The 23238-nt window shown below is 32.4% G+C and overlaps 2 protein-coding genes across 3 annotated transcripts in view; both read right to left on the bottom strand.

The window, feature by feature from the left end:
- LOC123696542 (G-protein coupled receptor Mth2-like) overlaps positions 1–22322 on the bottom strand; it is a 69799-nt gene extending 47477 nt beyond the window's left edge. The window contains exon 1 of one of the 2 annotated variants that reach the window (XM_045642815.1): positions 21804–22322. In XM_045642815.1, the coding sequence (XP_045498771.1) occupies positions 21804–22295 (492 nt within the window). In that variant the 5' untranslated portion in view covers positions 22296–22322. The remainder of the gene's footprint in view (positions 1–21803) is intronic. The other variant, XM_045642814.1, reaches the window with a different exon arrangement.
- LOC123696544 lies at positions 1197–4497 on the bottom strand. The gene is made up of 3 exons (XM_045642817.1): positions 4279–4497; positions 3131–3968; positions 1197–1328 (listed from the first exon to the last, which is right to left on the bottom strand). The coding sequence occupies exons 1-2, from the start codon at positions 4466–4468 to the stop codon at positions 3136–3138; spliced, it is 1023 nt and encodes a 340-aa protein (XP_045498773.1). The 5' UTR covers positions 4469–4497; the 3' UTR covers positions 1197–1328; positions 3131–3135.
- Positions 22323–23238: the final 916 nt, after the last annotated feature.

The raw sequence follows: 23238 nt of genomic DNA, 5'->3' as shown, positions 1-23238 counted from the left end.
ATTTCCTAGGGCAATTCAGGGTGGGTGGGTGTTACTAATCTTTTCAGACAAAGCGCTTCATATAATTATGATTGAACTTCACGTACAGGTAAGTTCGTTTAATCATTAATTATATTCGCGCTTTGTCTTCAAGATTAGTAAGGTTAGTAGATATTTATATTGTATATAACACATGTAGATGTTGAGAGAAGTAATAGGAAATATCGAGAAAAATAAAAGCGTTTTGATAATATCAACCTTTATTTTGATAATAATGTAGTTAGGTACATAATCATTTTCTAATTCAAACATAAAAATCAACTTAAACCAATTAAAGTGAACATATTGTACAGTTAAAGTGAACATATTGTTCTTGCTAACAACAAATCATCATCACTGTTAATTACAGGCCGATTATAAAATTGCGCAAAGGCAGTGGAGTTGCCGCTCCAACCCGCAGTTTGTCGTATTATGTCTAGGTTTACTCCTAGTTTATGGGCCATAGAAGTGGCCGCATGGCGGGTGCTATGCGAAGAAAATATAGAGACGTCAATTCCACTGTCTTTCAAAGTAGACTTTATCCATCGGCTAAGAGTTTGGGTTGTGACACAATTATATGGTTTACGAAATCCAATAAACAGATGATCAGTTTTTCGTATACTCTTAGTTTTGTTTATATAAATATCAAGGGTTTTAGCGGGGCAGATCTCGGGTCTATCATTAAAGAAGGGTAAATGTAAAATCGGTTGTTTAGTACCGGCCTTAGAAGTTTTAATGAAATCAGTAATTTTTATAATTATTTTACTATTTTGATAAACTATTTGATCGATCTTTATTTTAGACAACGTTTGCACTCTATGAGCTGTTACCAGGGCAAGTAAAGTGATGCACTTTTTTGAAAGTGCCTCAAGAGTTAAGTTTTCGTTTGGGAACATAGTTGCTAAATGATTTAGAACAATGCTGGCATCCCATGTAACATTATATTTAGGTAAAGGAGGTCTTAATTTATATACCCCTTTACAAAAACGAATAATTCTTACATCATCGGAAATATTTCCAAAAATTAATGAAAGAGCAGACCTATGGCTATTTATTGTGCCGTATTGAGCACCAGAGTGAAAAAGATTTGTAAGAAATTCTAAAATAATTGGTATGGATGTCTCAAACATGTTAACATTATTTTCTTTACAAAAGGTAAACCACCGTTTAAAACAAACCTCGTATTGTTTTAATGTATTTTCCGAAAGTGACGCCATTGTGATGTCTACAGCTGAGACAGGGACACATTGTTGTAACAACGCGGTCCGGACAATATTGCGGCAACCAGGGTAATGTTGGTTTGAAGGTTCCTGGAACAGGGTATAATGACGTCATCAGAATTTAATCTGATAGGATCGGATAAAACTAAACGCATAAAAAGGGGATACCATGGCTGTGTTGGCCAGTCTGGCACAACCACAATACCTTCAGCCTGATCTGATATAATTTTTCTTAAAACTTTAAGAATCATAGCTATTGGTGGGAAAGCATAGAAAAAATATTTTGACCAATCTATAGTAAACGCATCTATAGAATGAGCATGTGGGTCTCTATGCCATGAAACGTAGGTATTACATTTTTTATTTAGACGTGTTGCAAATAAATCGATTTGTGGTAAAGGAAATATGTCTTTAATTTTTTGAAAACCTGTGCAAGATAACTCCCATTCTATATCAGGATGAGTACGCCTTGACTCTCTATCGGCTAAGACGTTATCTTTTGACTTAATATACGAAGCAAAAATATGAATTTTCTTGGCTTCACACCATTGCCATATATCTTTAGTAATTTTATTTAAATGAGGGTATTGAACACCTCCCATGCGATTAATATAACTCACAGCAGTGGTATTGTCAATTCGAAGTAATATTTGACAATCACGGTGATGTTTTGAAAAAATTTTTAGCCCAAAATAAGCAGCTAAAAGTTCAAGTCGATTAATATGTAAAGATTTTTCAGCATCCGACCATCGACCACATGCTGTTTCCCCGTTGCACGCTGCGCCCCATCCCGTAGTTGAGGCGTCAGTATATATTTCTAAGACATAATTTTCATCCCTAATCCTATGCGCTGAATGATCAATAGTATTTAACCACCAGTTTATATCCGGCAACAATGAAATTGGTAAAGTCATGTATCGCTCATAATCGTTGTTACCTAGTAAATTGAGGTATTTGCAACGTTCTAGTTGTTTGGTATACAGCCAACCATATTCTATAGCAGGACATGCGGATACTAATTTACCTAATAATTGGGCAAATGTTCGGATTTTAAAACGTTTTAATGTTTTAATTTTTTGCAACAAAGACTTTATCTTAAATCTTTTGTCATGGGGTAAACTTAACTGCCATTTGTGGGTATCTATAATATAACCTAAATATTTGCAAGACATAGAGGGTATTTTTACACTTTTCTCTTCATTAATGATAAACCCCAAGGATTTTAATAACATTTGAGTGATTTCAATATTTTGAATACATTCTTTATACGAAAAACCGGTTAAAAATATATCGTCGAGATAAATAGATGACAAATAACCACAAGACCGTAATAATTTTATGACAGGCTTCATTATTTTTGTAAATATGTATGGTGCAGTACATATACCAAATGGTAATACGTTAAATTCATACAATTTATCATTTATTTGAAATCTTAGGTATTTTCGTGAATCTGGGTGAATATTTATCAAAAAATAAGCATCTTTAAGGTCTAAAGTTGCTATGTAGCAATCTTTAGAAATCAATTTAAGAGCAGTGCGAATATCCTCGAGTTTAAAATGTTGTGTGTCTATATATTTATTTAATGTTTTCAAATTTAGAATAAATCGCATTTTACCGTTCGGTTTCGGTATTAAAAAGACAGGAGAGATATATTGATCCTGACAGCGTTGGCATTCAGAAATCGCACCTATTTCTAATAAATTTTTAAGAATCTCAATCAAATGTAGGGTTTCAGTTTCTGAAAATTTGGTTTGCATAGGAATGCACGATTGATAAACAGGTCGATTAAAAGGGATTTTGTATCCTCGTATCCAAGATAAAATAGACTGATCTGATGTTATCAAAGACCAACTATTATAAAAAAGTGCTAGCCTTCCGGCATAGCTTACCATGTTTAATGTCGGCGAGAGGGCTTCGGCCGCTGTGTGTAGCTCTGCGACGAGTTCCCTCGAGCCGGTGCGCTCTGCGCTGCAGGCTGCTGGTGACGCGACCGAGGGCCCGGCGGCTGCCTGCGAGCCGGAGTCCTCGTTTTCCAGTTTAAAGGCTTGCCAGAAGTACTAGGTGTTGGGTTAGACTTGGGCTTCTTTGGAGCGTCAGGTTTCAAATCAGAGGAGGATTTTGTTATAGCTTTGGCCGTCTTGACGGTTTCTAAAAGATTACTTCCAAAAAGAAACTTATCAATTTTTGTCGTAGATAATTGTTCTTTCAACTCTTTCTTGACCGAGTAAAGAGCGAAATTCCGTCTACATTCGGAATCCGAATGTTGAATGTCACAAAATATACGGCCGATGTCCATGAGTTCTTTTATAAGATCGTTGTTTTTGTCTTTGCTACTGAGCTGGGTAGAAATAATTTTTCCCAAAGCCGTAATACCAACAGCCATTAATTTTTGTCTACCCTCAATCGCTTTATCTCGTTTTATTACTTGATCAAAGAGAACTCCTTTGATCTCAGGGTTAAGCTGAGGAGCAGCTATGCTGGTGCAGTTTTCAGGAATCAAATATTTATTAGACAGCTCTTTTCGAGTGTCTTTATCTAATCCTGTGGTAGCTATATGGGCGAATCGACTTGCCACGTCTTTATGGATTTCTGGTCCATATTCTAAGGTCACCGTTGGATCGACACCCAAAATATCTTGGATGTCTATATTTTCCGATTCGTCGGGAGTAATTACCTCAACAACCTCTGTAACCGACGTTGGTGGTTCATCCACAAGCGTTTCTTGATCTGAAACAAGAAAACATCGTGTAAACCATCTATGTATCCAAAGTGGTTTATTAAGGCCTTCATTTATTAAATGCGGCGGGAGAGTCCTTCAGACAAACCTGGTGCATTTTAAACAAGCTAGGCAAAGTAGGTATGCGCGAGATTGTCCCACAGACAACTCTGAAGCATAAAGTTAATATACTTGCAGGAATAATGCAGCAAGATAGTCCCAAAGACTACTCCGAAGCATTAAAACAAAATGTGAATGTGGCGAAACAGTCCCTCAGACTGATCTGGTACATTCGTTATTATATTTTGTGATGGTACTTACGATTAATTGTTTCATCTTGATTAGGGGAAGGCGCTCTTGATGACGAGGACGACGTACTTGAGGATGAAGATGAAGAAAGTGAAAAACCATTGCGTCTTTCGCGGCGTGAACGCTTCACTTCTTTTTCTAATTTTCTTATTTTGTTTAAAACAAAATCTAAGCTCGTATCTTCACTACCACGTTTCGACATTTTGATTTAACATTAGAATACGTGTAGAAGTGGTGAACACTGGAATACGAATGGAGCTAAGTCCCGCAAGTGTCAACGAGCGGGTAACGGCCGGAGGTGGGGGTAAAAATTTGAATTTCCTGTTTTATTTTTGCAATGTTGCCATAGCCAAAATAAAATCTTTCTTTTTTTTTTTATTCTCAATGAAGTGGTTTCACGTATGCGTACTACATGTGTTATATACAATATAAATATCTACTAACCTTACTAATCTTGAAGACAAAGCGCGAATATAATTTAATATGTACCTTAAACCTAAATATAGTGTCTACATTTTTAATTAAATCTAGTTCCTACAAATTTTTAATAAGCGATAGTTTTGATAAAATGAAAGTAAAACCGCTGGCAATTTATTATAAACGTTAAGATCTTGAAGTACGATTGCAGTGTTAACTTTTAACACGAACACGCTATTAATTAATTCCTACGCATTTCAATAAACAAGTCTAAAAGTATTAACACCAATTATTTTCATCACCTTTAAATTATATGGACTATTTTTCAGTCAGTGATGTAAGTTTATTTAAGTATAGCCGATTTCACATTAATGAAATTAACGTCTCTCATTCATATCATTTATGTTATGTAATTACCTAATTAAGTAGGTATATCATTTATTTATTGATATGCTTTAAAGTTATAAATATGTACTTAGTAGGTAGGTACTTTATATTCGTAAGTACAATAAATATTAAGCAGTTTCTTTAATTTTATAAAAAAATGCTTTAAATGTATGCTGTTAATTCAAGTTATTAGTCGGTAAAAAAAATGTATATCTATCTTATCCATAATCTAAATAATAATTACAATGCATTCGAAAAAATCATCATGCAGATTGCAGATCTGGTAATTGTGATTGAAATTGATGAACGCAGCCAAAGCCCATTAAAAAAAACAAGGCTATAAACAAAGGCATCATACTGTGTGGTCGTTCGTCATGCCGTTCGTGTAAGTAATGTCAGAGAATTTACGACGTTCCAGTCAGATTTACAGAGACACTACCGTTTAAGGTCAACATTCAAACGGCCATGGATATCGTTTATTTTCTTTCATTGTTTATTGGTGAGCGTATTTATTTTTACATCGATAAACGATTTTTCATAATCGTTCATTTGTTTTTCTATAATTGACATACCAAACGATGAAGTTAAAACAACATTTTATTGGATAAAATGACGATTTAATACATCTCGAATTTTTTAATCATCTCGATACTTAATAAATGAAACTTCATTAAAACTATACGCTCATAGGCTGTCTATCCAAATCCCTTCTTTTTTTTTTAATGTCACTTTTGTTTACATTTTATAAATCCGTCCCGGTAGTATCTACATATCATGAGAAAAACATTGACGAATAACACCGGTACCATACCCATTGCCATTAAATTAATAGCCATTAGAAAAATGAATATTCAACTGACAGCTCTGTCAATAAATATCAATTAAAATTCCGCTACGTTATTCCGATGCACTCATAAAGTAATGATGTAATCTACTTCATTATTGACAACTAAGTATCAAATATCAAAGATGAAATACATTTTTACACAGTATTATTTATACCTGCTGACAAATCATAAGAATTATGTACTCTATGTGGTATGTTCGCATCGCATCCGAAAGCAATTTAAATCAAACATTACTCCATACGTAATTCGATACAAATCGTTCGGGCGAATATCGTCAATGTGAAATTGAAGTAAGCCTACGCTATTACCGAATAAAATTTCATAGAAAGCTTAGCAAACAGAGCCTGATGGAGCGAGCCATTAGAGCCCATGCATAAATTGTTAGCTTAGTGACGGTAGCGCCGTCACCTTGTATTGTGCCTGTCGGCTTCTACACTGATTCTCATTTTGCTGAAGACAATTTTAATGGAGAAACATCGGTTACGAAATAGACGTATTGATTTTTACCTTTCCACGGTTTGGGCATAGGTTTTGGACTATTCGAGATATACATGAGCAGTCCCTGCACATAATATTATATTACATTTTTAATGCATAATGTTAGATACATGTTTTAAATTCATAGACGGGGAAATTAATTCAGTTAGTGATTTATTAATCCTAATAATTGTACAATATGAACATTTCCATTATAACATTATTACTTCTGTGTAATAGCAGCAAAGCATTCGTTGATATTTAAATAATTAATTCAAATACATTAATACAAAATCAGAGCTAATTTGAATACAGATAAAATATTTTAACTCCACCTGTAATCTGCTCCAATGTAAAAAAAATATACCTATGTAGGTAGTTATAAAAATGTTATATCGAAATCATTCGTAATTTAGTCTGTCGTTTGTTTATTTTAAACAATCATCAATCTGCGACTTATGCCATAATAAATCACTGTATCGACGTAAATAATCAAGTAACAATAAATCAAACGCATTATGAACAATGGTGAGCATGCTTCTATCAAAGTCCAATCAATTAAATCGTTTGACCATTTCATAGAAGCACATCACGTTTTGTCCAATGTGTTTTGTATAGAACTTTTATGGCAGATTCGTAATGTTTGACTGTTGACACTGCATTTTTGCATCCCGATAAAAGGATAGATCTATATTTTCTGTGTGTACAATAAACGTACGTACGTCTACAATACATGATGTTTCAAAATATAATATGTAAGGGTATGTGCAGTTGTAGGTAGTTAGGTACTTAAACAAAACTAAAAAGTAAAAATCCATCCCCAATAATTTACACTCTTTTTATGAACGGTAAACAGATAATGAGCTTTCAAATTCATTCATTAAACACCATTCCATTGAATTGAATTGAAATATTCAAATCAATTCGATACAATTACAATAATAACAATTTCGAACTCATTGACGATTGTCGAACATGATTGTGAACATAACCTATACGTTCGTATCGATCCATTATGCATAAGAATAGCGTTTGTGCCAGTTATAGGTATGTGACAAATTGTTCCGTGAGAGCATTGTTTGGTAACAGAATAGTCAAGTAGCTTGTATCCCCACTTTGTGTTAGAATCACTGTGGTTTGGTACTTTGGTCCTCGGCTCCTCGGTTTCACGTAGGAGGTCCAACGACGCTCCAAGCGATCATAGATTATAATAGATAGCATAACTGTCAAAGACTGTTTTTTTTTTTTCAATGTTGCTAGTTTATTAATTATGGTGAACGTGATTTATGATGCAACGAAAAAAGTTAACAATTCTTATTTTATGTAATAAAAATTATTTTTATTGCGTAATTGAAACCAAGATTTTGATTTTTAATAATTCATTTTTAATAATTCTCTTACATACATGATATCATATACATGATATCATATTCCTCGATACACTTTGAATAAAAGATGATCGATATAAAACTTTGATATTGTAATATTAAAACATCTTACACTGAATATAAATGTCTTGATTACAAATCTAGAGCTTGCATGTACGTATCTCATTCTTTATTGCCTATAACATCGGCTCATATGTCTTGCTCGACTTTCATTAGCATTATCAATTATGTAAAAATGCTATAGAATTACATCGGGTGATATCTCACAGCAATATAGGTCATATATGCTATGAAATAGGGTAAGTTACCGTTTGTATTCTTAATATAGTGTCGTTAAGATGTGAAGTTCCTCCCACGCATTGTCCAAGTTGGAGGACTTAATTAGTCGCATCTCAACACTGCGGGATATTTATTATAAGCCCCACAATTGTACTGATTGTGAACCCACCTCTCACAAAAAGATTAATGTCCTATTCGTAGTTAAATGAATATAACGATTAAAACAAATGACTAAATAGTAAGGGACTAAATATGACAAATGACTAAATAGTAAATAAACAAAAAGTAGGTACCTAACTAGGTAAGTATTTTGTTTATGATTAACGGAGAGTAATTTTCTTATTTTAAAATAAATATTTCAATTCCCAGCCACAACGGACATTCGTCATAAATTAAAATAAATTAATCACAATTTGTAAACCACAGAGTTCTAATGAATCAAAATTTTCTATGAATTTGCGCGGCTGTTTAACCCATTTCAGAGAGATTACCGTGATACTCTTTCTTAACTGGTGAAACGTTGAAATGGGAATTAAATTTCATACAACTTTTAGCTACATTGTAATATATTTCATTTCGTTATAGCTTTTTTCATTCATCCTTTAATTAGTGAATAAGTGGCCAGCATGTTGTCTATTATTAAATTTAACTTTTTATCAAAATTCAAAAGACATAAGACCAAATTACTGAAGACTATACAACATACTTTTTAAAGTAATTATTATATCTACATTAGTTTTTATTTATTCCAGTTCTTTATCTATTTTTTCCAGTTTTCTATATATTTACTCTACTGTCTTCACCATTACGCTTTTTTTATAATGTCGTAGTTGCCAGGAAGAAACTCCTAGGGCACAGTCCTAGGTCTAGTCAATAATATTTTTTAAAGAAGTTAGAAGGTATAATCTAGAAGAAAAAAAAAGTGTACCTACTTACCTGCTTTTTTTGCCAAACATACTTACAGGTTGCGTGATTGTAAAATTTTTAATTACCTATAAGTTATAACCTATTAAAAACGGTTTAAAATAATTATCTTCTTCTTGATGTAGGTAACCACACACGTGATCTCTTGTCCAACAACTGCACTAAAAAACCAATATTCCAATTTTGATATACTGCGTTATAAACTACGCAACTACGTAAACTGTAAAGTTTTAGTGTTCGTTTATACATCGTGATATTATGAAAGTCGACAATATTCCAGATAATTGTATCCATCCAGTTGATGTATAGACCCCGCATTAAGTTGTTATAAGTCATTCCATAGATAACTTGCATTAAAAGCGCGTTAAAATTGTTAATTCCGTAGATTATAGACTAACCGGCTTTTTAATCTATGCGCCTGTCACGCTTAAATGTCGCGGGAAAATAAAACTATTTTATCGATAAGTTTAAGAGATTTACGTTAAGATTTTATCGTGATTTTAATTGATAATGCAACGAGAGTGCATGAAATTTGTTTTAATTGTATAATATTACTTTCTGATTTTAGTTACATATTTATCGTTGTTACAATAATTCACATACATACCTACTTACAGGGATGATAATATTATAGCTTTTAAATATGGCAACGTGAGAATAATTTCAGCAAGCATTAACTTTTAACATAATATTTTCTATTTCATTAATACCTTTATAAAACAAAAAAAAATGCCTCCCATCGATTGCTATAAAAATATTTATACATTTTTAACCGACTTAAAAAATGAGAAGGTTCTCAAGATTCTAAAAAAAATGAGAATTCGGCCGGTATATTTTTTTATTTTTAATTTGCACTTATAAGATCAACAATCTTGAACAAGATTGAAGATCTTCCAAATCTATCATTAAAATTTAGATAAACGTACCAAACAAATACTTCGAATTAATAACATAAACCAAAATAAAATAAGTAGATATTATTCTGAAGCCTTGTAAAATTATACCTTCACATCTGTTAATCCCATTCGTTTTCTATTAAAACCAAGAGTTACAATAAATTACGAACCTAAAATATCTGATATCGTGAGCACCCTGTACTTGTTTATCTTATCAAAGAAGCTTTCAGTAATTTGTATGCAAATAATCTCCCACGTATACAAACTCTTAAGATTCTGGAATGATATAGAACTTCGTATCTTTAATCTTTATGTACCAATATATGCATTAGATAAAAATAACAGCTCAAAGTAAGTAGAAAATAATTATTTATTTGCGTAGGTAAAATTTATGCTGTTTGTTTTGATACGTAAAGTATCGTAGTTAGAAGTAAGTCGAGTAAGAAAGTAATCTTTGCAAAGTTTGAAAATCATTTTCAATACCAGGTAAATTTTAGGCGGTACACATATTCATAGTTTACTTACCACAGACAATATTCTACTATAGCTATTAGTTTTGCCATAGATACCTAATATGCTACATAATTTTTTTTCAAACTCAAACTCAAACATTTATTTATTCAATTAGACTTCTTCGAGAAGCACTTTTGAAACGTCAATACATATTTTTAACATTTACCACCGATTCGGAAAGCAGTATCTATGGAGAAGAATCGGCAAGAAACTCCATAGTTGCTCTTTTAAATCATTTCAGTATTACAATTTAATTTTACAAAATATGTAAGTAACTGTACGTATATATCATAATATGCCAAAGAACTGTCCTGTGGTTTTTACGCGACAACCCTCCATGGGTTTTTATCTTCCATATATTCCTTAATGCTGTAATAGGCTCTCTGAACTAATACGTTTTTTACATAATTTTTAAATTTAGCACTACTAAACTCTTTAATACTATGAGGAATTCTGTTGTAAAAAAGTATACCTTGGCCCATAAATGAATTTTTAACTTTAGCTAACCGGTAAAATGGCATTTCAATTTTATTTCGGTTCCTTGTGCCATAACGGTGTCTATCTCCTACTCTTGTGTGTAAGTCTGCGTTTTTGTGTACATATAAAATATTATTAAATATATACTGTGATGGTACTGTGAGGATACCAGTATTCTTAAAGAGATCTCTTAGTGAGTCCCTAGCACGTAAATTATATATAGAGCGTATGGCTCTTTTCTGTAATATAAATATAGTTTCTATATCTGCAGCCCTGCCCCATAGCAGAATTCCATAGGACATAATGCTATGAAAGTAGCTAAAATAAACCAATCTAGCTGTGTCTTCATCGGTGAGATGCCTTATTCTTCGAACTGCATATGCAGCTGAACTAAGCTTAGCAGCGGTGGTGGCAACATGGGCCCCCCATTGTAGCTTCTCATCTAGTGTCAAACCAAGAAAAACAGTAGAATCCACAGGGTATAATACCTCCCCGTTTAAAATAATATCCCTTTTCACCTTTTTTACATTTGGAAGGATAAATTCAACACAATTTGTTTTTTTTGCATTTAATAATAAATTATTAGCAGTGAACCATTTGGATATGCGTAAAAGAGCAGAGTTTACTTCGTCAACATTTGTGTCATGTCTATCCACATTAAATATTAATGAGGTATCATCTGCAAACAGTACTATTTCACACATATCCTGCAAATAATAAGGTAGGTCATTAATATATACTAAGAACAAAAACGGTCCTAAGATAGATCCCTGCGGAACACCTATGTTAATCGGCGCACCGCGAGATTTCTCTCCATTAACAACAACGGTTTGTACCCTGTTCTGAAGATATGAAGCTATGAGGTCCTGAGATAAACCTTTAATACCATAAAAATTTAGTTTCCGTAATAGAGTGGTATGTTCTACACAGTCAAAAGCCTAAAAAATTATATGATATACAGGTATTAGCTGTGTTAATTTTTTCGTGCATGCAAGTCGTAAAAGCTTTCATAATTTTGCCTGAAATTAAAACTTAAGTTAATTGTTTTTATACCTATAGGAACCTACTGAAGTAAATTTATGCATCCAGTATTTAAGCTGAACTGAAACAATATTCACAAGCTTGCAAATTATGCCAATCTATAGTGAATAGTCTCATTACGTTCAACAGGTTTAAAAATAATAATAGCATAATTTTAATTCATCCCACAAGACGGAAAGAAATTCAACTAGTTTTCTAGAAATAATGATGTTGTGAACTGCCTTAAGCGAAGTTTCTAGTCTTAACTTACAGCCCTAAGGCATTTAGTACTCAAGCATGTATAATCTTATAAAAGTTAACAACATATTATACTTTTGTAGAACCTTATTTAACTACGTGTTAAGATCAAAGCGTAATTTTATCTTTGTACCTTCTCGTACAAGGAACTCAATTAATTTAATACAGATTACAGTGTAATGGGATTATTATTTTAGAAACAGCAAACTATTTTAAAATAAGGGTTACGTGATAAAGATACGGAATTTACAAAAATGACAATGAAGCTCCTAGTTGTCCCTGTGGCATTTACACTCATATGTTATAAGAATTTTTAGGTGATAACCATAGTGATAACTTTCGGTAACTCACTGCAACGGCATCGATCGATGCAAATCTCTGATATCGAACCCAAGAACATACCTACAGTTATTACGCCACTAGGTTTATTAGAAACGTGTTGTTAAAAATAAATACGGATTAGAATAAAAGACTACATTATTTTGCTAATCATCATCAAATTGAAAACCATTGAAAATATTCAATACAAAATCGTAAGTAGAGTCAACGAGGAATGGAATGTGAAATACCAAAAAAATCAAAACGCAATTCGAGAAAGGCTCTGCATGTTATCAGACATCTTTGCAATCGTTATTGGATCTTTTGATGTTAAATATTTCATTGGTCGCGATTTTAATCACGCAAATTTCTCCTTTATTTTGGCATTGAGATATTTCGTGTACGCAAACCGAAATCGCGCTTACTCAAAGGTTCTTGCAAGTGAATAAATATACGAACATTGCGAGATAATCGCAACTAAAGAAAGATAAACCTTGTAACAGGAACCGCTAAACGAATTGATGTATTGTTTTGACAACGGTAGGTAATTTGATATAAAATGTACTAAATGCTCAACGAATTAGGGATTATAAACAAAATTGTTTTTTTAATCTGATAGCTTTGTTGATTATTTTATACGTTTAACCCTGTTATATAATATTGTATGTTTATGAAATTTCATTCATTGTTAATGTGCCTACATTAATGTTATTTGTAAATCCTATGAGTCATAAAGCGGATGTAATTTTGCATCTGGTAAACCATAAAATTATTCAGTAATCATAAATGACCTCTCTCAATACATTATTGTGTTCTAATTTTCGAAAACTTTATCTGAACTAATAGCGGTAACGATGTGAAAATGAGTAGATTTATTCATATAGGTAGTAGTATTGTCATATGTATAGGCTCATGTACCTATAGGTTAATATACTTGTTGCACGTATGAAAAAGGGTAATTTAAAACTCCGTGTTGAAAACACGGACTAAGCTAAGGTAATTTAAGCGGGCCCACGACGCGTCCACTACTTCCATAATGCTGTCGTCACGCGATTGAACAATTTTTTGATCTTGAAACTTAAAACGACAGGTAATTTAATAGTTAATGGGCGAAGTATGAACGCTAGCCTTTTTCACTACAAAACACCCTCAGTAGCATACGGTGTGAAATGTGAATCATTTAATTAACACCGAAAATTGTTTATTTCAAAAAAGGTTGCGTGCTCGGTCATCTCGTGAAATGCAGCAATAAAATTAATATAATTTTAAGGGTTTTTTAATTCTTTTTAAATTAATTAAAATTCAGTGTTTATTTTATATGGATGTTATTTATTTTCGCTTACGGCTTACAGTGTTGCTTTGTCGTGTAGTCACGCAATGTTTTGATTGCCTCGCTAAATACGTTATCGGGTTTTTCTACCGTTTCGTGCAAAACACGTGTCAGTGATGATTAAACCAAAACTAAATAAGGCTTAGACACAAAATATTTTTTAAATTCTATATATGATCCATATGTATATTTGCCACTGAAAAAAAATTATTTCAGTTACGTAAAAAAAAAGATATACTTAAAATACCTGCCTAAATATCATTACCTTCTCTTGTCAGAAAGCGATTTTTGGTAGTTGTAAGCAAATAAAATAAATATTATGTACATTTCTGTGTTATTATAAATTTGTTTGTATAAAGTAATAATCCAGCCATAAAAATATGTGAATAAAAATCCGCTAACGGTTGCTATTTACATTTGCTGTGATAAATTACGTTTAACCAAAAAAATTACTCATTACCATCAATTGAATAAAAATTAAAAAGAATCAACCTGTACGAACGCACTAACGATATTCCCTGCCTCACTCCCCTTTTTGCGATCCTTACTTCGTCGATCAGTAAACACGAAACAGAGTGGACGCTTGCAGTTCATAGATAAATCAACAAAATATACGAGATTTTTGGTCGTGGTAAGTTTTTTTTTCATTACCATTAGAGATATTTTTTGATAAAGAGTAATTATTTTGTTTGTATTGTGGATGATTATATGATAATATTTAGGTCTTAACATCTTTTGAATATTAATTCCAATCATTTTACTTTTATTAAACGAGCAAATCAAAAAAATGTGGTAGGATATCATTACCATTCCTTTCATTACCATAATTTACCATCTCCTATTCAGAAAATGGTAATGATCATAAAATAATGGTAATGACGATAAGTTTACAATGTCAAAATGAACATAGTAGTTAGATGTAGGTATTTTTGTCCCAATGATCGTTATATTACAAAATTAATATGGAACCATTAAAAACATCCTTTTTTAATGGATAATGCTTTATTTTTAGTCTTATTTACAGATAAGACGATGGCTAGGACTAAGTCGAAAAAAACACGAGAAGAAAAGTTAGTTGAAGGATTTTCCGGAACTCAAATCTATTACTTGGAATTATTTAGAAGCAGGACGCGGTAAGGGGGCACCGGATGGTGCTGGAGCCGTTTTAAAGAGGACTGCAGATCAAATTGTGCGGCTGGGTAGATGTAGATAGCCTAGAATAATTTTGGACAAGTGTAGAGAGCAAAGTAAAAAATGTAAAATTTATATATGTATCAGAGCGTGACCTAGCTGAAAAACAAATTCCATCCGTGGTTCAGCCATTTCATGGAAAGATGTCAGTACATCAAGTCTTGTAGTCCAATAACTATCTAATGACATTAAGAGCTCTTAGCTGCTGTTTCTGTGAAAATGGAGAAATATGCTCACATGGATACCATCTCGGATTTATGAACTTTACAGAGCCCATCCTCATTAAAAGGTGTCAGGTGAAAGGTAGAGATTGTAACTATACAGGTGTCAGATAAAATTTTTGAAGAGGATTCAGAAGAAGAGTTATTTAGCATTAAAGAATCGAAGAAGAATTCCAATTACTATTTTGGTGAAGCATCTACTGTAATTATTCGAAAGATAAAAGAGAAAAAAAAAACCACTAAAGCAAACATTTGTGAGAAACTTTTTCGATGAATCTTCAGATGAAGAAGAGAGCATATCATAATAATATAAAGATGACTTAATATGATTGTTAATAATTGTATGTTTTTGATTATTCTAATAATAGATAATTGCTCAAATTTTCAAGCACTTTGGGCTGCTTTCATGGTAGTAATTTAAGACTGTATTTAAAATTCCTAATAGATTTAAGTTCTCTAAGATAGAAGTTATGTAGTTAGATAATTTTGTGATTGTAACTTTTAAGACTGATTAATTGATAAAGTGGTGCTATATTTTTTTAGTTAAACGTAATATGTTGATGTTAGTTCTTTCGTATTTAAATAAGTGTTTATTTTTTATAAAATAGATAAATTACAAAGGTTCGTTTTATTCACATTGTCATTACCAATTAAATTTATTCATTACCATTGTCCTTTATATCATTACCAAATTTGTTTACTCATTACCATACTTATTAATAATCTTTCAAAGCCCATATCATTGTCAAATTGATGTATAATTAATTGATATTCACATACCTAGTTTGTTTTTCATGTATCTATCCAATGATACTAACAAAAACAAATTCTATTTTTTTCTCGCAAATAATGTCAATCTGCACGAAACGATAGAAATACCCTATCCTGGTGAAATAATCTTATACATCTTTTAATTGTTCGTGTTAATAATGCTACATCAAATAGGCTCCATTGTTATAATTTACATAAAATATAATAAAGCATCTTAACTTTTTTAACACTTAAACTCGTTCATATGCTGCACTCTTGAAAAGTACGAAATGAATTCTGAATAGCTACTAGTCAAGTTATATATTTGCAAAATCGCATCAACTAATGTGGCAGCATCAAGGTAGAGCAAATAATAATATCAATTATAATTTATGATACATGATGATATATTTAGACTAAGGACTAATAGGCTACTTATTATGATCGATATACAACTGCATAATTTTAAATCGATTACAAATCAGCTAAAGATAAGATAACACAACTTATTAAATACAGAAGTATTTCACAAATGAATAATTTACATTATCTAATATTTTAACTTCAACGATTCTTCCAATAATTGCTAAAATAACTCATTCCAGAAAACAACTTCCATGATGATTTCATGTAATCGCTTCCTCATCGTCGCCATATAATGGCTAAAGCAGATGTCATCCTCCACACAAAGACGGCTTAATAATTCTCTCTTATATCGCTACATCTCCGAGTTTGAATTTAATCCAAACCCTTTATAGTCAATTACATAATATTTAACAACGTAACATCTCCTTACGATAATACAAATACCAAGCGAAGCCAACATACAATTGTATTGATTACAGTCGCATTATCTATCACTCCTACGTGTGTAATTTATAATTCAATACTAAATATTCTACAAATCAAACATGACTATCGTTCGTTCACAAAGTAAATTAGTTTTGTGATTGATTAGTTTATAAATAAAACCATAAATTTTAGAGAGCACTAAATTCGATATTGTATTAAATGGCGCAATTAAAATGATATAACAGCCTGTGGTTTGATCTGTTTGTTTCAATATTTATGGATTCAAGTTACGATTCATGAACGAAATGTGACATTATGTCACTTTAGATGGCGGATTTTTCGTATTTTGAACAAAAATATGCGTGATTAACACCAAGGATTACACCGACCGACCGTACGATTTTTTTATTTGCTATTTATTTAATTGACAATTTTATAAATAATTGATATTTATTTTTAACTGAAGATATATTATGTATATTATGTCAATTAAAATTTAAGGTTGGGATTCAAATTAGTAGTTAGCACAAATAAAGTGTTTAATCGATACTTATAATATTAAGCCGAAGCCGGCAAACCTCCTTAATAAGGAACACTCCATTCCACAAATCATAATACGAGAAATACGCTTACCTAGTTTAAAAAATAAACAATAAGCAATATGAATCGACCATTCATACAAAATAACGAACAATGAATAGTTAGTATTTAGCCTGGAACATAACGTCAGTTGTTCATTAGTGTGAAATGAAAATCAAATTACGTGACAATGTACATCGTGTAGACGTGCGAATTAGGTAATAACACATGCCTAATTTGTTTGTACCTGGAAACAATGGCAATATCGTGCCTTTTTATAAAGACGTAATTTATTTATTTAGAAACCCAATAATCGCACACTTCTACAGTTTTAACGCTTTATTATGTCTAAGAATTTATTGACGTAGTGGTTCTTATAATTGACGAAAAGTTGAGGTTGATAGGTACATCCTATTGGTAGCCTGGTAGGTATAGAAAGTAGGTATACACTGCTAGTTTCGATTAAACAGAATAAAAATATGAATTATACATAAGATTATGGATCGTATGTAACCTTAATATTTTGAAAAATCCTTCAAATCTATTTAACTGAAGAAAGAAAGAAATATTTGTAACACCTACAATATGTATTTAGTAATTCACTGTGTCCACTCTAAGCGCTGACCCTTTCTCACACCTCATAATGAAATATATTTTTATATTCCAGACATATTTTACCAAAAGTATTATCGTAAACAGCTTTGCGGCGTCCGAGAATAAGAAGTGAAATAATAATTTATTCAGTTCTGACATAGTCTCAAGTAAAGCTATTGCAAATGCGATCTCTTTGTAGACTTCTGTCTTTGTGCATTGCGCGAATTGCGAAGTATTTTATATAAATATTACATTACTCGAAAGCATGCTTTAAAAGAAAAATCCCTATAAACTACAGAAACGCTTACACTCGCAGTTTAAAAATCATTGACATAGTATGTACCTATCTTGTATACAGTATTATTTAAAATAAAAATATGTAAGTCAATTACAATTTAAACGATAACAGTTTGGCTTTACTTCTCACAATTTCTATGAGAAATAAACGAGGCAACTGTAAGAATTTTAATTGCATCTATTACTAGTTTTTCCTAGTCTAGATTAGCCATTTCCTGAACGAGAATTTCACACGGGATACAATAATTGCATTTTTCTATTATAAAAAGCAAATAAGAGACAAGATTGACACAGACAATTCCTTCCAATATAAATTTATAGCAAGCTATAAAAACGTAAGAGAGAGTTATTGATGTTAAAAGGACGATACGGAGGGATAACTGTAAATCCCAATTATTTTTATTACTTAAAATTATTTACTATCAATAAAGATTTGTAAACCGAAAAAGTTTGCTCTGCTTACTGATGCGAAAGTCGCACTTAATTTTTCGACCCTGGATATTGTATCACAAAAACTAACAGACGCCGTGAGTCAATCAGTCTATTAGCTTGTCGCGTGAACAGCGTGCAAGGGAAATTATTGATTTGTGTCTAATATCCGGTTGATTGGCGATCGCCCGGGGCGGGAGGCGTACACGCGGTCACGGGAAAAGTTATTACATCCATGTATCGGACGAGGCTGGTGTTTTACATTCGTTTGGCTTCGAATATGCTTGAATTGGTTGGATCAATATTTTGTTATACTGTGGATTTGTGTGGTTGTGAATATGTGGTACCTATTTCTTTGTATATGCGTTCTTGAAACTCTTATTTTTTTAATGTCTATCTAGATAATAATCACGTCAGTAATATGTGGCACAGATTGCCTTTTTTACATCCAAAAATATTTAGATATTAGGTACTATATTAGATACCCTATACCCTACCAAAATAATCACAAACATTATTTTCTTAAATTCAAGGTAGTATGTATCCAAAACTTTTATAATAAAAATCTAAATCCAAACTGCTTTACTAAAAAGCTTTAATAAAAAACATAGAATCAATACAAATATTTGATTCTATATTTTTTGATCCGCTTTAATTTTCATGCACGCGTTGAGGCTGACAAATAAAAAAATTAATAAGACAATTTCATAACCAAAACATAGACATAACCACAAACAAACCTCGAAGAAATTATATACCTATAGATATTGAACATTCATATCTTCAAGTTACTAGCGTGTAGCCAAGCGGGCGCGGGCGTAGACGTGGTCACTTTAAAACCTATTACGTCTCAATTCGGTACATATCACTATCTATAGGAGGGACCTAACTCAATCGGACTCCAATATCCCCGACATAATCAAGTTACATGCATCAAGCAATCATGTTTAGCGGATATTTTCGTCCGTCGTCACGCATCGTTTGATTATATTTTGATGGGGTGTTTCTGAATGTTTGTGATCAATAATAATTATTAAGAAAGGTCGTACTTTATCATTTATGTACCTATTTATTACCTAATTTACGTATTAAAAACAGATTAATTTTAATTACAAACTCTAATATTTTCTAAATAGGTTATTTAGTTAAGTATATCTATTTCATAAAAATAATTTATTTCAGAAAACATTATGTTAAGTGTAACAGCCTAACAGGAAAGTAATAAAAGGGCAGGTTTTGTACAAGTATTTTATTGTTAACTGAATAAACACACAGCTTGTGGACTGATTTCAAAAATTTAATTTCAATTTTTCTTTTAATGTTAAGTACTTAAATAAATAAAAACTGTATTTATTCATCGTTATTTTCCTGTAATCTGGACTTGAAGGAAATTCGTATTTATTAAGAAAAACACTAATTAGTTAATGGTAACGCTATCGCAAGACATTCATTATCAAGGTTAATAATTATTACTGGTACATTGTAAAAGTTGTAACATTTACCCACTTAGCCTTTTGAAGCTTTTGTTTTAACTTTCATCATACCTGTCACTAATTAATAATTATACCTTTGAATGCCAAGGGTGAAATCACGATAATTCATACTTTTTGTAATTCTTTAATATGATAAACATCCTACCCAAAACATGTAATTTGAAACAGCAGTTTTCATACTTTTCCGAACATCGCGTTGTTATTATTGTTAATCCATAGGTACTAATATTATGAATGCGAAAGTAACTCTGTCTGTCTGTCTGTTACTCAATCACGCCTTAACTACTGAACCAATTTGCATGAAATTTTGTATAGAGATAGTTTGATACCCGAGAAAGGACATAGGCTACTTTTACCCCGGAAAATAGGATAGGTTTTATCCCGGAAATCGCACGGGAACGGGAACTATGTATGACTGCGCGGGCGAAGCTGCGGGTGGAAAGCTAGTTAAATATATAACTACCTTTATTAATGAAACAAGTAAAGAAAAATAAGGAGAAAATAATATTGAACAAATTACAAATGTAAGCCACGATAAAATTAATCCAAGTTGAAATTATCACTGTAGCATAAATGATGTCTCAAAACGGTCTCGTATTAAGATAACAAGGTAGGTTGGAAACCCCAACATCGACCTACTTTTATCATAAATAGAAAATATTTTATATAAAAAATGAAGTCGCAATAGAGTCGAGAAAATTAAGGGCTGTCTCTCGGTCTCAAGCACTCTTCAGTTTTACTCGTTTTAATAAATGTAAATCTCATTCTTAAAAATGTAGCGAGGAATCATAAGGATTTTATAATTAGCACTGAAATTCTAACTCAGTTGGAATTGGTCTGAATACTTTGAAACTTAAATAAACTCGTTATAATTTTAGTTTATCAAACAGAAAGAAAAACATCAAAGTTAAAAGTATCTGGCTTTATTAGGTAGGGAGATATTTTAGTAGGTATGTACCTACTACCTACATACTTTAATTTATTTGCAATATTCCTTCAATATAGGTAGGACTTCGACTATTATAGGTACATAATATCTATTTATCGTAAACACCGTGTAATTCCAATCATCCCCTTCATTAAAAACATTCCTTCTAAGGCACGCACCTGCAGAAACCACAATGTAATAAAAACAACTCAAAGAGTTCCAGTATAAAGTTCTGTTTAAACTGTTTAAAGCACATGTATTTTAAAATGACTAAATAGTTTAATCCATATCTGATATCGCAAAAGAAATTCCTAAAGATAAATACCTAGGTAGATAGGTGTGTTACACTTCCGTGAAAATTCTATAATACTCGGTATATAGGTACCTATCTATACGATTGTATTGAAAAATCGCTCGCTTATCAAAGTATGAGCCACTCGACGTTATAATCACAATGATAATATTAAAAAAAATATTACCAATTCAAAATATTAGGTATTAATATCAAATATGGTCTACTATAAAATTAATAAATAGCTCTAAAAGGTTCGCGCTCACGTTTAAAAGAAACGGTTTGTACAGATTCACGATATTTATCGCTCAAAGGATAACATGAAAGGCCTTTGGCATCCCCTACAGGGCTTATTGAATGTTCATTAACCACCTCGGGGCGGCGATAAAGATGAAAAGGTTTGTTATCTATGTCTGCAAAGTTTGTTTTGGCTTATTACCTCGTCCTGGCGGAGTCTCATCGGCGGTGACACATCACGATGCTCATTCACTTGATAACTTGCACTGGGAACACTCACTGCACTTGCATTAGCGCTACCGGCTCTGCTGCCTTCTATCACGTCCCATGGGACATCATCATCGTACACCGCGACATTCATCAACTTGGAACCGGAGTGGAATCTCCAGGGCAAGTCCGTTCCACTCTGGCGCGGTCTGCGTCTCTTGTGCCTAACTTTATGCCTCGCGTATCGTCCAACACCATGCTCATACTCATCACCCATCATAGCATCGTATAAAGTTGATAAGTCAACTTTTGTCTTATGTCTTACAGTTTTGGGCGCATCTGTAACTATCGGTTCCCTGATGAGTCCCTCCGCGTCCCAAAGTTGTATACGGAGGATGTTATCATGTGAGGGAAGCGTCATGTGAGCGCGCACTGTTACGAGCGCGATTGCGAGTACGAGAACGACCGCACGCGCGGGTCCGTCCATCTCTGACGGCAGTCGCGAGCCTACTGAGCATACCGCAGACCGCTAGAGGGGTTCTGATAGCCGCCGCTTTTCCCGCGCTTTCCCGATAACAACTGCGAAGTATTCGACATCAACGGCGCGTCTCGGCCAAGATAAACATCATATCGGCCGCACACGCTTATCACAGCATGATTTGTTTGATAAGAACAAACATCACGCATTATATTATACGAGGATTTAGGATAGTGACACAGCCACCATAATTAATTAGTGTAGAAAATATTCATTGGAACTTCAGTATTTAGAAATAAAGCTTGCATATGATATTATACTTAGTCACTTCTCTTTTATGTAATATAATGAATATATAATGGTGATTTATTGAAAAATAAAATACATACCTAGTTAGGTACAAATCAAATTATAAAATACATAGGTAGGTAGGTACAATACGGCGTACGAAGCTAGTTTTAAGTTATAGGTACGTAACCAGTACTTAGTCTGTTTCAATCAATTATATCAATCTCTAAGATCAATCCATACACAGTAAATTAAAATGATTTCTTATAAACATTTATGGGCAAAATAATACACGATTGTCATGTTGAAGAAATTAGAAAAACAAATTAATAACAACAAAATAATGTTATATAAAGTCACAGAATAATAACTAGTAGCTAGGTACCTAGTAGAGTCCTAAATAGGACGTTGTGTCCGTTCAGAAAAAAATGCAACGTCCTCTGCCTATCTCAAGTTAAAAAGCAATTCATTCATTATGCCACACCCTGTATGTAACAAAACATGTAGGTGCTGGTAATTTACTCTTCGAATATTTAGGACTCTACATAACATTATTTTGTTATCCTGTATAGACAAAGATCCACAATTAAAGCAATAGCTAATTGCCAATTATCTGAATAAATATTCTTTTTTAGTCATTACAAAAAGCATTCGAATCGTTAAA

The sequence above is a fragment of the Colias croceus genome, chromosome 12 (assembly GCF_905220415.1).
Source record: "Colias croceus chromosome 12, ilColCroc2.1".
Classification (NCBI taxonomy): Eukaryota; Metazoa; Arthropoda; class Insecta; order Lepidoptera; family Pieridae; genus Colias; species Colias croceus.
This window is presented reverse-complemented; position numbering and strand designations above follow the sequence as displayed.